The 16,516-nt window shown below is 35.8% G+C and overlaps 1 protein-coding gene across 1 annotated transcript in view; it reads right to left on the minus strand.

Moving 5' to 3' along the window:
- The window catches only part of COL4A5 (collagen type IV alpha 5 chain), a 219,642-nt gene that overhangs the window by 81,946 nt on the left and 121,180 nt on the right, over positions 1-16,516 (minus strand). The window contains exons 10-19 of the mRNA XM_024748644.1: positions 15,309-15,371; positions 13,644-13,679; positions 13,510-13,551; positions 13,258-13,350; positions 11,583-11,636; positions 11,430-11,486; positions 11,095-11,139; positions 9,480-9,533; positions 7,871-7,912; positions 5,728-5,860 (exon numbers count right to left, since the gene is read on the minus strand). Coding sequence (XP_024604412.1) covers positions 5,728-5,860; positions 7,871-7,912; positions 9,480-9,533; positions 11,095-11,139; positions 11,430-11,486; positions 11,583-11,636; positions 13,258-13,350; positions 13,510-13,551; positions 13,644-13,679; positions 15,309-15,371 — 619 coding nt within the window. The remainder of the gene's footprint in view (positions 1-5,727; positions 5,861-7,870; positions 7,913-9,479; positions 9,534-11,094; positions 11,140-11,429; positions 11,487-11,582; positions 11,637-13,257; positions 13,351-13,509; positions 13,552-13,643; positions 13,680-15,308; positions 15,372-16,516) is intronic.

Below are 16,516 nucleotides of genomic sequence, written 5' to 3' on the forward strand. Positions count from 1 at the left end.
GGTACGCAGGCCTCTCACTGTTGTGGTCTCTTCCATTGTGGAGAACAGGCTCCGGACGCACAGGCTCAGCAGCCATGGCTCATAGGCCCAGCTGCTCTGTGACATGTGGGATCTTCCCAGACCGGGGCACTAACCCATGTCCCCTGCATCAGCAGGTGGGCTCCCAACCACTGCGCCACGAGGGAAGCCCTGGTGACCATATCTTTATCTGATTTTTGACTTTAATGAGAATGCTCCTGATGTTTCACCAAAAAGTATGACATTTCCCGAACAGTCCTGTACTTCCCGTATGAAGTAGATAGCTTCAAGAGAATATAAGGCATCAAGTCTTATATTCTGTCATCAAGTTAAGACAGTTCCCTTTTATTTATATAAATTTATTTATTTTATTTATTTACTTTTGGCTACTTTGCTTCTTTGTTGCTATGTGTGGCTTTCTCTAGTTGCGGCGAGCGGGGGCTACTCTTCATGAAGGTGCGTGGGCTTCTCATTGCGGTGGCTTCTCTTGTTGTGGAGCACGGGCTCTAGGCGCACGGGCTTCAGTAGTTGTGGCTCACGGGTGCTAGAGCGCAGGCTCAGTAGCTGTGGCGCACAGGCTTAGTTGCTCCATGGCATGTGGGATCTTCCCAGACCAGGGCTCGAACCCGTGTCCCCTGCATTGGCAGGGGGATTCTTAACTACTGTGCCACCAGGGAAGCCCAAGACAGTTCCTTTTTTATTTTTCTGAATTTTATTTTATATTTTTATACAGCAGGTTCTTATTAGTTATCCATTTTATACATATTAGTGTATATATGTCAATCCCAATCTCCCAATTCATCACAACACCCCATCCCCCACCACTTTCCCCTCTTCGTGTCCATACGTTTGTTCTCTACATCTGTGCCTCTACTTCAGCCTTGCAAACCAGTTCACCTAGATTCCACATATATGTGTTAATATACAATATCTAGATTTCACATATAGGTGTTAATATACAATATCTGTTTTTCTCTTACTTCCCTCTGTATGACAGTCTCTAGATCCATCCACGTCTCTACAAATGACCCAGTTTTGTTCCTTTTTACATCTAATAGTCCATTGTATATATGTACCACATCTTCTTTACCCATTCGTCTGTCGATGGGCATTTAGGTTGCTTCCATGACCTGGCTATTGCAAATAGTGCTGCAATGAACACTGGGGTGCATGTGTCGTTTTGAATTGTGGTTTTCTCTGGGTATATGCCCAGTAGTGGGATTGCTGGATCATATGCTAATTCTATTTGTAGTTTTTTAAGGAATCTCCATAGTGTTCTCCATAGTGGCTGTATCAGTTTACATTCCCACCAACAGTGCAAGAGGGTTCCCTTTTCTCCACACCCTCTCCAGCATTTGTTGTTTGTAGATTTTCTGATGATGCCCATTCTAACTGGTGTGAGGTGATACCTCATTGTAGTTTTGATTTGCATTTCTCTAATAATTAGCGATGTTGAGCAGCTTTTCATGTGCCTCTTGGCCATCTGTATGTCTTCTCTGGAGAAATGTCTATTTAGGTCTTCAAAACAGTTCCCTTGTAATCTTAGTTGTTTTTTTAAATATATTTGTTTATGTATGGCTATGTTGGGTCTTCGTTGCTGAGTGTGGGCTTTCTCTAGTTGCGGCGAGCAGGGGCTGCTCTTCATTGTGGTGCACGGGCTTCTCATTGTAGTGGCTTCTCTTGTTGCGCAGCACAGGCTCTAGGTGCATGGGTTCAGGACTTGTGGCTCATGGGCTTAGCTGCTCCATGGCATGTGGGATCTTCCTGGACCAGGGTTCCAACCCATGTCCCCTGCATTGGCAGGCGGATTCTTAACCACTGCATCACCAGGGAAGTCCCCAATCTTAGTTTAAGGATTTTTTTTCCTTTTAAAAATGAATATGTATTGAATTTTACTGTTTTCTTTGCATCTATTGGCCTATTCTCTTTTAATACGTCAGTGTGGTCAATGACAGTGATGTTGAACCATCCTTGCAATCTTAGGGTAACATCTATTTGGTCATAATATCATATTGTTTAATATATTTCTGGACTGATTTGATAATATTTTATTTAAGATTGTTACTTCCACATTCGTAAGTGATATTGAACTATAGTTATTTCCAGTGTATCGCCTTGGTGGTTTGGTATTGATACTGCTAAACTGAATTTCCTTTTTAAAAAAATGTTCTGAAACAGTTTATAAACTATGAGAATCACCTGCTCAAGAACTTGGTAGATTTCATCCATAAAACTCTATAAAACCACCCACAAAACCAATGCTTTTTCACGGAGACCATTAACATTTCAAAATCTTCTGTGGTAATTGATCTACTTAGGTGTCCTACTTTCTCAGGAAAATTTTATTACTTTATGTTTTCTGTTTCATGAGGAATGTATATTTCACCTAGAATTTAAAATATATTGACATAGTTTTAGAGTTTTCTTGTAATCTAAAAATTTTAATTGTATTTATGGTAATAATCTTTTTTCTTTACTGATTTTATTTGTGCCTTCTCTTCCCTTTATCTTGATCATATTTTATTTTTACCTTTCTCAAGTTTTTCCATCTATTTTGCTTGTGCTTCTTTTAAAAATTTGTATTGGAGTATAGTTGCTTTACAATGTTGTGTTAGTTTCAGATGTACAGCAAAGTGAATCAGTTATACATATACATATATCCACTCTTTTTTAGATTCTTTTCCCATATAGGCCATTACAGAGTACTGAGTAGTGTTCCCTGTGCTATACTGTAGGTACTTGTTAGTCATCTATTTTGTATATAGTAGTGTGTATATGTCAATCCCAATCTCCCAATTTATCCCTCCCCGCCTTTGCCCCCTGATAACCGTAAGTTTGTTTTCTACATCTGTAACTCTATTTCTGTTTTGTAGATAAGTTCATTGGTAGCCTGTTTTTAGATTCCACATATAAGCGCTGTCATATGATATTTGTCTTCCTCTGTCTGACTTATTTCACTCAGTATGACAATCTCTAGGTCCACGCATGTTGCTGCAAACGGCATGTGCTTGTTTTATTTCTTATTATTTTTCCAACTTAGCTCATTTATTTTCAGTATCTCTAATTTTGTGATAAATTAAGGGTACCATGAGTTTTGATACGGGTTGTTTATTTAGCATTTAGTAGTTCATCATCTCCATTTCTGTATTCTCTTTACCTCTAGAGTTATTTAGAAATATGCACTTTAATATACAAATATTTGGTGCTTTTTGTTGTTAATTTCTGACTTCATTTCACTGTGGTCACAGAGCATGGCCCGCATATAATTTTACAAGATTTTTTCTGGTCTAATAGAGTCAATTTCTATAAATGCTTCATGTGTGTTTGAAAAGAATGTACATTCTCTGCTGCACACACAGGTTTTCTCTCTCCCCCATAAATACAGCTTAATTGTGCTGCTCAAATCATTTGTATCCTTTTTATTTTTCACTTACTTGATATATTGGGGAGTTGCCAAATTATCCCTTGCAGTTTATCAGTTTTCATTTTACATATTCAAAGCTATATTTTTAGATGCCTAAGTTTAGTGACCTTTATATCACTGTGGTATAAGTTGTCTATTTATCCACGTGAAATATCTGTTTTTTAATGCATTTTTTCATTGAATTCTATTTCATACTGTATTGGAATTGCTAAACCAGCTTTCCTTTGGTAGCGTTTGCTTAATATCTTCCCATTGCTTTATTTTCAAAATTTCTATGCTGTTTTACTTTCGATATGTCTACTGTGCACAGCATACAGATATTTTAATTCTAATTTTATTTTAGTTTTTGTCTACTAATCAGTGTTTAGTCCCTTCACATTTATTGGAGTTGCTGATTTATTTTTAACTTCTTCTTGTCATTTTATTTATTTTTTTCTATTTATTCAGGTTTATCTGTGTCTGTTTTGTCCCAATCCTAATTTGTGTGACATAGATCCAGCTTTTTGGTCATCTTCTTTCCTCAACAAGTAAGTAATGTATATTATTTCTATTCTTTTCTAGTGGTTACTATTAAAATGTTTAACCTATATACTAAAACTTATATTTTTCGAAAAACTTAGAGAGTTAATAATATTTATATTCTCTCCCTCTAACAAGACAAAAAACCTTATCATTCACTTCCCCATTCTCTCTGTACGTCCATATCCTGTGTTAGTCATGTGTATACTTCCATAACAGGCTTCCAATTATACTTCCATATTGTTACTTAAAATACTTCTGTTATTTTTTTATGATCCATACTTATTTAGACTTAAAATACTTTATCAATATCTTTCCTAACCACTGGTTCTTGTATCTTACCCACCCCCACCGCCAACTTCATCCTGAATTCATTATCTTCTTCTTGAAGTAAAACCTCCAGTAACTATTTCAGAGAAGATCTGGAGGTAGTAAACTTTCTAAGCATCCCATCTTCACACTAGGATGATAGTTTGATGTAATATAGAATCTCAAATTCATAGTTATTTTTCCTTATTACTTGGAAAATGTGCTCCATTATCCTCCTCTTATTCTCACTGTTTTGTAGGTGATCTGCCTTTGCTCTCAGTTTTTAAGAATTTCTTTTTACCCTTAAATTCTAAAATGTCCCTAAAATTTGTCTAGTTACGTATTTTTGTATTATTATTTTACTTTTGCTTCGTAATTCATAAGCCTTTTCACAGGGAATCATGTTTTAATAGAAAGAAGTTCTCAGCCATTAATTTTTCAAATATTGCTTCTTGTCCTATTCTCTCCTTGAACTCCTTCATGCTGGATTTTGGGACTTCTAGGTTTATCCTTTGTGCGTCTTAAATTTTATTTCATACTATCTAACACTTTAACTTTTCTGCTACATCCTTGGAGAATTCCTTATCTCAATTTTCCAGACACAGTATGTGTTTAGTCCATTACCTTGAAGTTCGAAACCCAAAGTGCATACTTAGAGCGAAATGGGACCCACAATTCATTCTCTTTCTCCTTGGGAGGAACACTGAGTGTCACTCATCTCATCATGGTAATATTTCATTAGCCAAATATTTTTGAAGGAAAAGTAACCGTAATTTATTATACATGTATGTGTGACAGATACTGTAGATGTTTTTTTTCAAATTTTACATAAATCCTTACTATCACCTCATTTCACAGAACATCCAAATAAACATGCTAAACAAGGGTACTGCTCAGTTTGTGGCCAAATTAGAAATGCTCTACTATATACTGCATATCTTCAACAAAGGAATGACATAAAACTCAGTATTGAGCTCCAAGATTTTACTGCACAGCAAAATCACCACGGGGATTTCTAGGTAGATGTTTCTGGAATTCTAAGTGGATAGTGCTATTTCCTATATAAAAATACAGTAAATCTTATATAACTAGGCATTATTAGCACAATGTTCCCTTTCATAACAGCATGAAAGGTATAATGATTAATTTTTGGATCATAGTACTGTTTGGTGTAATTTATTAATAACAAAAGGTAGAAATGGTATTTTTTTAGGGTAAAAGGACACTATTCAAGTAACTTTGCTTTTTTCTTTTTTTTTTTAAAGTACAGGTAAGAAACTTGGTAAGAAAACAGGTAAGAAAAGCTATAGTAAGAGTTGAGAAGTTTCTGTCAATTAAAAAATACCTCTGTCTTCCTTGCCATGCTCACCCTGGAACTAGTATGATAATACTGTATACTTGGATTAGTAAAGATACTATAAATTCAGGGCTATTAAGTACAGCACAGTCTCTTTTACCTGGAGGTCCAGGAAGGCCAGGTGGACCCTGTATTCCAGGAAATCCTCGCTCTCCTTTTTCTCCAGGCAAGCCAGGTAACCCAATGTTTCCTTTTTCTCCTACAGTTACACCAGTTCCAGGCCTAGGAATCACCTTTATTATGAAAGAAAAAAATAAAGGAATTCAAAGAGGAAGAGACTTGTTCTTCTGAAAATAACCTAGCAGCTATATATGATTACAGTGTATCATTGTCACAAAGTGTTCAGATGCAAAATCATCAAGACTACTTACGAAGATTGTGAGTCATACGCTATATTACTTCTATGCTTCAACAGATTAGAAAATGTTCAATGCCAGTACTAATATTACCACTCCCCTGATCCCCAGACTTACAGAGCTAGAATTATGTTTGATGTCTCTTATCTTATAATTCACATTCGATTCATTCCAATCACCTAAGCCTGATAATTCTTTACTAAAAATGTCTCTCCAACGTGTCCCCTTTCTTGTTGCAACAGCTTCTATCCTTACCTTACACTTGGGCTAACAGAAGCAACTCTGAGCTTGTCCCATTTAATCCAAATCTACTACTTGGACACACTTCCTCAAGAACCAATTTTTCTGTGTTACTTATCCTGTTAAAGGATTCAAAACTGTTCACTACTTCTTACTATATCTGATGTCACTTTTAACCCTGGACTCTGTCAAGTTACTTCTCACTCCCAATACCCCTCTCACCTGTTTCACGTCCTGAATGACCTTTTAGGAGAGTGAGATCTGATTATAACCACTTCATGCATCTTGCAGATTCCTGCTTTTGCCTTTGAATATGCCATTCTAAACATCTATAATGCCTTCCCCCAATCTTTCTCTTTGTCAACCCATATTTATTTCTTCTTCTTAAAAAAAAAAAAAGAAAACACATCTCTACCAGGAAGGCTTTATTAATTTAAATCAACTAGCTGATCATTCCCTTTCTATCTTCTTAGACCCTTATGCCTAAATAATTTTACATTAAATAATCTAAATATAAATAAATTAACTTCATAGAGCTATAAAGGTAAAGTAAGCTTTACATTTAAGAAACTATCAGTTTGAGACAGAAATCATCACCTACTGGCAAAGTGAGATATTCATCCTGGCTCTTTTAGATATAAGAAATATTCAGACAAATGGACACTGAAATTTGTGGGACCTAGAACCGGGATAGTAGTTCAAAAGGGGAAGTGAGCTGTTGGATTGGATTGCACTCTCAAAATTTCCATTTCTTCTGATGTTCATCAAAATTTTACTTCATTTTTCAGAGAAATTGCTTCTTAGAGAAGTAAAACTCTGATTTAAAAATGAAAGTGAATAAAAATTGTCTAAGATCTTCTTTAAGTACCTCCTCATTAGATCTGGTAAAGTACCAAGTATCAATATCTGATACTCACTATGGACAAAAATAATTAATGTTATTCAAATGTCTGAACATATAGGTTTTATGGCACTTGACCCTTTGCAGCTTCAGTGCAGCCTAAAGTCAAGTCTTAGCAAATTTCAATGATAGTAAAAACCAATATGTCAACTGCAACAGTGACATTTTATTCTTAATAAGAATGAAAATATATTTGACTAGAATTTCAGGGTGAATGCAAACATGACAGAAGATTTGTAAACCCCTCAAGTATTCTTTTACAGAGCAGTTTCCTACATTTCTGATTAACAGCTCCTAGAAAGCACAGACTCAGGGAAGAAAGAGGTGTGAATCAGACAATTACAAATTGAGAAAACCTATTAAGACCAAATCCATCTTTCCCCTGAGCTCTGCAGGGGAAAGGACCAATCCCCTAGTTCCTCAACATTTTCTTTTTTTGAAACTTTGTAAGCAACACTTGCACCACCTGCTGGTTACTTGAGAAATGATTTGGCAATCAAGATGCAAAACAACCTAATGCCGTAATTTTGGACCTTTATTATGGAGAAGTAATATACAGGCAGAACAATACAAAGACTTTGAGGTCAGCATCACTGAAGTTTCGGATGTAAAGACTTTTAAGCCAGGAAAAGTTGATCTTGGAATTTTGTGTTCTATGAGGAAAAGTTACGGAGTATATAATTAAAACATGAAAATTAAAATGCACTAATAAATTTAATAAATAAAAACTGAAACAAAAAACTTACAAGTCCAGGAGGCCCAGTTGGGCCAATGTCACCTTTTTGGCCCTGTTCAATACAATTGTAAAACAGGTTAGTAAAAATCACATGAAAACATCAATTTTCTCAAAGATATAACAGATAACTATGTTTCATAAAGACCCAGAAATCCATAATAAAATATCTCAAAGAGAAATACAAAATGAGGTAATGAAACAGTACTTAGCTAAGCCTAGGAAGACCTGTGATGTTGTCTCAGATTTACAAGCTCTATGATGCCGACTACATCAATTAACTTTTCTGCCTTATATATAGACCAGACTTCTAAGGTATGTCTAGCTGTAACATCCTTTGATTTTAAAATTCCTATTTTCCAGCAAACTATAAATACTCTATAAAGAAGATGCTGATTTACAAACTTGTAGCACTAGAATCAGCTATAATCATTACATTTTTGTTTTTTACATTTAGCCATGTTCCTTTTCAAAAAACTTGTCAACGGCATAAATTTAGTGTCATTTCCATCAGTGACAGATATTTTAGAGCTGATGGACTTAACTATCATCAGGAACAGTTAATAAATCATAATTACTTTTGTGACTTTGCTCTTAGAATCTAATGAAAGACAAATTCAGACAAAACTGTTTACCCTTAACCAGTAGCTACAACAGCTGAAGAACACAGTATTCAACTGTTACTCTACTGGCCAAGACCCAAGAATAGATATCTCTCTCACACCTCTGTTCTCATTCTAGACTTGCTCATAGGAACCTTTCATCTATCTATAAACTCCTTTTAGTTTAAGAAGATACTCTATCCTATAACTTTACTTACACTAGAAAAACAAAATTCTATTCTCTGAGTATTTATTATCTTCCTTTATTCTAGCTGTGCCTCTAAAGCCAAGCTAGAACTTGGATCTAGTTTAGAGATAAACCACCATTAAAACGTGTGCCCTCTGGGTACATTCAAGTTTGTAACACCTTTCCCTCCTTGCCTGCAGAACAAAGCTTTTCAGTTTTGGTTTTCATAGAAAGCAATTAAAGATCAGAGAGATTGGAAAACCGGATATTTTGTGATTTGCTATAAATAGGAGAACAGTGTGCTTCATACATTCTTTCAAAGTCACTTTTAAAATAGGCTGCTAAATAAATGACTTCAGTCAGGCTGCGTAGCCAAATGAAAAAAACAACAAAGAATTAGCCACAGACTTCCAGACAATAACTGCATAGAGAATGGAAATGTTTAGTGGCAACATTCTAAATTCACAACTATATAAGCCTTTTTAGTATGAGGACCTGACTAAAATAGTGCTGAATCCTCTTTCTGGAGAACAAAAGTTTTGCCGATACATGCTCAAAGCAAAGGTATCAACTTTTAACAATGGAAATGCTAAAGTTAAACATTTCTCCATGTATTTCTATCACATGGACTGTGCTTTAGGATAGTGAGTGAAAATTTAGAGGAACTGGTATAACAGAAAAGGGAGCAACACCAAAAGATGGATCAAGAAGGTATGTTTTGAATACAAAAGCTAGTTATTTAGAATTTTTTCATTTATAACTCAAACTTGGGCAAGAAAAGGATTGTACTAACTGGAATAAAACCAGTCACTTCAAAGTGTTAAAATTCTTACCTTTTCTCCATCCCTTCCTGGTTCACCAGGGTAACCAGGATCACCAGGCAAACCCTTTAAAACATGGAAGACAGAGTGACATCAGCAAAAATGGTGGAGTAATTAGGACCTCCAAAAATCCTCTCCTCCATGAAAGCAACAAGGACACTTGCAAAAATGGTCAGAGTCAACCTTTTTAGAACTCTAGAAATTAACCAAAGGCTTGCAGCAATCCAGGAAGTGTTTCTTGAAAAAAAATAAAAGATTGAATCTTGGTGAGAACACAGAGGTTTGTGGCTCTACTCCCATCACACTTCCTCAGCTCCGCAGTAGCCTTGAAAACCAACAGCTCACAATCAAGGTAAAAACCAGCAGCACAGCAGCAACTGGAAGGGAAAGAACCAGGTTGAAGCTTCTTCAAAGCCCCATTCCCAGAGAATTGTCATTTTTGACCTGTCTGGTGGTTCCCAAAAAGATCCCACTTGCATGGCTATGTTTATTTGACCTAATTTTAGTTCTCCCAGTGCAAACAGAGAAAAGCGTTTTCCCTGGGGATATCAGTCAAAAACAATCGGAGGGAATTGCTGAACATCATGGCTGCCTAAATCACTGTTCCAAAGGAAGCCAGTAACTGGGGCCCTGAATTTAACCCCACCTTATGCCATTTTATATGTTTAAGCCATTGGTGAATCTAGAGTTTATAAGCTGAGGACTGCCTGTTTAGGAAAATCATCTGGAAATCAATTTATCTGCCTTTATAACTTCCAGTCTTGTTAAGAATGCTCCCTTTCCTTCAGAATAGTCTCCAAATTTCATCAAATTTTCTATCTGTCCTGGAAAACCTCTTTTAACATCTATGGTGGATACTCTTGAAACTGAGGCTGCCTGAAATAGTGTTCCTGGACTTGCATATTTTATTTTCCTCTTTTTTTGGTAGCAATTAGAATTATATGTCAAAACTTTTACTGAAAGAACTTGCATTCACACAAAAAATAGTATGGGAATGTTTTTAGCAGTTTATTCCTGATGGCCCAAACCGGAAACAACCAAAATACCCTTCGATGGGTAAATGCATAAACAAACCTTGGTACATCCATATAATCACATAATGGTCAGCAATTAAAAGTTAATGAACTACTGATATACAGTACAGTGCGTTATGCTATATGAAAGAATTCTGATTCAAAAAGCCATACACAATATGACTCCATTTATATGCCACTCTGGAATAGGCAGCATTATAGGGATGGAGAACAGATCAGTTGTTTCCAGGGGCTTTGGGGAAGGGTAGGGAATAGCTACAAAGGATCGTGAGGGAACTTTTGAGGGGACGGAACTATTTTTTATTATGGAGAACGTTACACAACTGTACTTGTTTAGCAAAATACACAGAACTGTACACTAAAAATGGTTCATTTTACTGTATACAAATTATATCTCAGTAGACCTGACAAAAATCTGTCTTGAAAAACAGAGAAATTTCAAATTCACATTCAGAAAAGAAAGAAAGCAAAATTTCCATTCATTTAAACTACTTCCAAAGCCAAGCTTCTTTGCTATCCTGCTTCTTTACCAACATGTACAAATGTTGCCATTTTTTTTTTTTTGAGGGAAGGGATAGATTTTAAATACTCACTGGAATTCCTGGTTGGCCATTCTCTCCATCTTTGCCCGGTTTACCCTATAGGATTCAAGGAAATGTAAGAATATATATTTGTTATTTGGAAATATAAGGTTAAAGAATATAACAAGCTTTTTCCTGCCTGGGACTCTCTTAAGTAGATTTTTCGGACTTCAGTGTTATAATAAACAAATGAATATGTCAGTCATGACATTTTGAGGCAATGAAAGCAGGATTTAAGAGGAAAAAAAGAAAATGACATACATGTGCATGTGCTCCGGCAGGCGCACACACATACATAGACACATTTAAAATTTTTTGCAAAGAGTATTAGTAGCCGTAACACTTACTCTTTTGCCAGGCTCTCCTTGCTCACCCTTCTCACCTTTCACACCACCTGGAGGACCCTGTACACACAAAAGTAATTTTACATTGGTTCATGGAGTACTATGTGTCAATATCAATTTACATTAAATGATGCTAAAGAATTTTAGGTTACTTACTGGAGGACCACGTATCCCTGGAGGTCCAGGAGGCCCTTGGTCACCAGGAAGTCCCTATGCAGTAGTAGGGAGAAGGAAAGCAATATAAATACAGTTAGTACTAGAGCTAGCTAGGAACACTTTTAACAAGCTGAACTATAAACTCATGTAATATAACCAAAGATAATAAGATGTTTCAAATTCAAAGTTGAAATCTACTAGGCAAAAAATCTAGAGCCATCTTTGCTCATTTCAGCTAATTTTTAGGACAAGCCAAGTTTTGAGGTAAATAGCAAGAAAACACTTCAAATTAAAGTATTAATGATTTTTTTAGTTTATTTATTTATTTTATTTTGGGTTGTGTTGGGTCTTTGTTGCTGCACGCAGGCTTTCTCCAGTTGCGGCGAGCGGGGGCTACTCTTCGTTGCGGTGCTAGGGCTTCTCATTGCGGTGGCTTCTCTTGTTGTGAAGCACAGGTTCTAGATGTGCGGGCTTCAGTAATTGTGGCACGCAGGCTCAGTTGTGGCTTGCGGGCTCTAGGGCGCAGGCTCAGTAGTTGTGGCACCCGGGCTTAGTTGCTCCATGGCATGTGGGACCTTCCCGTACCAGGGCTCGAACCCCTGTCCCCTGCATTGGCAGGCGGATTCTTAACCACTGCGCCACCAGGGAAGTCCCAAAAGTATTAATGATTTTTTATTCTTATAAAATATTTTAGAAAAAGCAAGGGTACCTAAAACTTGGAGATTTGGGAGCTATATAACACCCATACATTTTGGCAGAGATTTAAATGGCCCAATACATATTGATGGTAGAGTTTCAGTATAATTTGTCCTTTATTCTTAACTTTCTTATTAGCATTTAAGTGAAACAACAATGCACACACTCTGTTGAAGGGTGAGCCACTATTCTATAAAAGATGTGTTTGATCCCCTCATCTACTCTAGTAGAAGCAATGTATCAGAAAATTATTTCTAAAAACGACAAGATTTTATAGAGTAATACCATCTTTCTCCCCGCATATCAGTGAAATGTAGAGTCATCTAAAACAATGACAATCTATCTTACCATGACTTGATTTTGTATATAAAGGTATTATTCATAATAGCCAAAAATGGAGAAAAATCCAAGTGCCCATCAACTGTTGAATTAATAAATAAAATGTGGAATATACACACATAGGAATATTATTCAGCCATAAAAATGAACAAAGTACCAATACATAGCTACAACATGGATGAACTTGAAAACATTATAATAAGTAAAAGAAACCAGAGAAGACCGTATATTGTATGATTCCATTTATACAAAATGTCCAAAATAAGCAAATCTACAGAGCCAAAAATTAGATTGGTGGTTGCCCAGGGCTCGAGAGTTTGGGGAGAAATGGGGAGTCATAACTAACTGGTATGGGGTTTTGCTGGAGGGGGCTCATGAGAATGTTCTAAAATTAAATTGTAGTGGTGGTTTCACCACCCTGTGAATATACTAAAAAATATGTAATTGTGCCTTTTAAATGGGTGAATTGTATGGTATATAAAGTATATCTCAATCAAGCTACTTTAAAATTTTAATTATCTCAAATCCTTGTTATTTTAAAAGGACTTTCACATATAACCTTATTCCAGCTTGTAATGCATTTTAATGCAATGCTACTTTCATAGCAAGATATTCATTGATTTCCTCCCTACATACTCACCTGATCTCCCTTCTGAAACTCTACATCAATTGGTCTTTTCTGTTCACTGATCTGCCCAGGTGGCCCAGGGGGGCCCTGAAGACCTTGCTCACCCTGTTTTCAAGATAAAATAAGAAAGTGATATTTCATAGCTTAAACAGACAATAATATAACATGTAAGCTAAGACAGTTGCAGGAAGCAAAACCACAAGTTCAAATGACTATGACAGGAAAAAACTGAGGGCTAAATAAGCAACTTTCTTCTTTACTCACCTTCTCACCCTTGGGTCCCTGGAAATTTAAGCCCATATTCCCCTGAAGAGAAAGATTTCAATTTAAAACCTCATTGACAATAACAAAAATAATCCACACCAAATAAAAGATGTAAAAAAAAAAAAGAAAACTACCTTTGGTCCTGGAAGTCCTGGTGGGCCAGGAGGGCCCTAAGAATAAAAGACACAGAAAAGGGAAAAAAGTGTTATTTTAATGAGTATATTAAAAAATTATTTGGTTTCATAAAAAGTGAGGACTGAAAAAGCCCTTCAAAGTAATATTTCCTGGGGTTTTTTCTCATTGCTTTCTAGTCAGAGACACACATTTAAATTGATCTAAAGAAACTAGATAATTGTGGAGACTTCTCATGACAGGCTACAAGTGGGTGGGGGAAGAAATGCAAGGATGGGTAGAGGCAGAGGAGTAACACTCGTGCCAAAAATCAATACAAAAATTAATCTCAACAAACATCAAATTTATCGTATCAGAATTATAGGTTAAATTTAGGTACCATAAGACAATTAACTGTCTAGTTCTAAAAAGCATGTGTTTACTTTTTAAGTCCAGTTTTATTTTATATAATCTTTGTATACTTGAGAATGTTTCAAGGTTTGAAAAGTTAAATTGGCATTTGTCTGCCCAAGTATATCACTTCTTGATGTCAGCTGACCTATTTATTTACATATTGTACCTTGGTGGCATTTCTAAGACTTTGCTTCATCTGTTGAATCAGGGTTAATCGCAGGGACATTAAGAAGCACAGAGTGAATCTGTTATGTGGTCACAAGAGTTAACGAAATTCAAGGTGTAACAATATACCTAGGGTAGGCCAAGGTTGTAAATAACAGAGTTAGGAAAAAGTGCCATGGTCCAGAATCTCATGTTTTGCAAGACACCTACAACTAAAACAAACTAAACTCAGAGGTTTTCTAATCCTCTCCTAAAGATTTATAAAAAAGACAAAATCACAATCTTTTTCTGATAGATCTTCTAGTATTTATCGAACGTTATTTCCTTCATTCATGAATAGAGGACCAATTGTCACAAGCAAAAATGTACACTCTATAAAGGTATAATGAAAACTGTCACTTAAATATATGGTAGATGAGCGATAGAGTGGCATATGAGAAATTACTTTGACTGAAGTACAATTTTCTTGCCCTTTTAAGAGGGCAACAGCAGAGCTCTAAGTCTAAAACATGACTTGAATGAAATCTAAGTATTTCAGGGGTAAAAGCACTTACAATTTATTAGAGTGGAAAATGTAAGTGACCATACAGGTAGTAAAGTAAGAGAACTGGTTGCACATTCAGGGTCTTTATAAGTTTTTGCTTCTTTCCTGGGGAATACCAATCCTTATCCCATTGCACAGTGATTCACTACCCTCACCAATCCTACTGTTTTGTTACAGGTCCTTAAGAAATAAGAGCCAATTTTTTTGGTGAATACCTGTTTTGTGAATACCTCTTTAACAGCAAACCACAGCTTGAAGAAACGTATTTCATCAAGTGACTAAAGAACTGCCTTAGAAGACTTCATAAGATGGCCAGAACTGACAAAATATTTTAAATCTTTCCTTTTGTGTACTTCATTTTTTCCATCTATAAAATGGAGCTATTACTTAGCATATATATTGTTCACCATAACACTGTAAAATCTCATATAAATAAGAAAATTTAAGAAAACTATAGATCATGAACACTATAAATACATTATACTTTCAAGTAATACAAATAATATTAATATTTGTGAAAGAAATCAAAAGAAAAGGAGAAATGAAATTACAGAAGCAACCTTACCATCAAACCTGGTGGTCCTAGGGGACCAATTGGCCCTGGTAGACCAGTGGGACCAGCTGGGCCCTGTTACAAAGGAAGTAAAGAAAAGGATGAGAAAAAAAAGTCTCACTGTATTGTATAAAGAACTAAATGGATGAAATTCTAACTTCAGTTGCCAGGATTCTGTTGTACATTTCTATAATTCTGAAGTGTTATAAGCAGAATTTTTAAATGTAGAAGAATAAAAGCATTAAATAACTATAAAGAAATTCAACTAAACAAAATGGGTGCATTAGAAAACTTATGTTTTACAGTGGTACGTAACAAATGTGGGACAAACACATAGTAAGGAAGTTTTAAAATATAAAGCAATAACGATGGGCATTTAGTGGGGCTTTTATGCTAGAAATGGGAAGGGAAAGGCTACTAGATTCAAGGTGGCTTCTCTAATTTTAAAATAAAAATAAATAAGATTAAAGACAAAGAAGGAAGTGAGAATAACTGGGACAAAAGGTAAGGGAATGATGTAACTGTTTTGGAACACAATTTGGCATCTTAAGGAGTTGAAATTTTGACTGCCCTGAAATCTAGTAATTTTATATCTAGGTATAAATCCTGGATTATCCTGTAATTTAAAAAAATCTCAAAACAACCCAAATATCCAACAATAGGAGATCAGAGAAACAAATTCTAGTATATTCAAACGAGGACTGTTATACGGAAGGGAAACTGAATGAACTACAGCCACATACAATAATATGGATGAATCTTAACACATCAAATAGAAAAAGCCGGAGAAAACTACACATAAATTTGGTATTATTTCAAAAGCTAAATACTCTTGTTTAAAGATATATGTATATATAGTAAAACTATTTTTAAGAAGCAATGGAAAACCCAGAATGGTAGTCACATCTTGGGAGAACGCAGAAGGATGTGGCTGCCAAGGAAACCACAGGTTGATTCAAAATTATTTGTAATGTTCTAGTTCTTAAACACTGTGTTGGGTTCATAAGTGTTCATTTGGTTGTTATGCTTCATAACCTACATATATTTTGCATGTATTCTGATATTTTCAAATATAACATAATACAAATTTATAAGAGACAAAAGATTGGGAGTACTTAAGAACATATGGGGGGCTTCCCTGGTGGCGCAGTGGTTGAGAGTCCGCCTGCCGATGCAGGGGACGCGGGTTCATGCCCCAGTCCGGGAAGATCCCACATGCC

Source organism: Neophocaena asiaeorientalis, unplaced genomic scaffold, assembly GCF_003031525.2.
Source record: "Neophocaena asiaeorientalis asiaeorientalis breed wild unplaced genomic scaffold, Neophocaena_asiaeorientalis_V1.1 scaffold41, whole genome shotgun sequence".
NCBI lineage: Eukaryota > Metazoa > Chordata > Mammalia > Artiodactyla > Phocoenidae > Neophocaena > Neophocaena asiaeorientalis.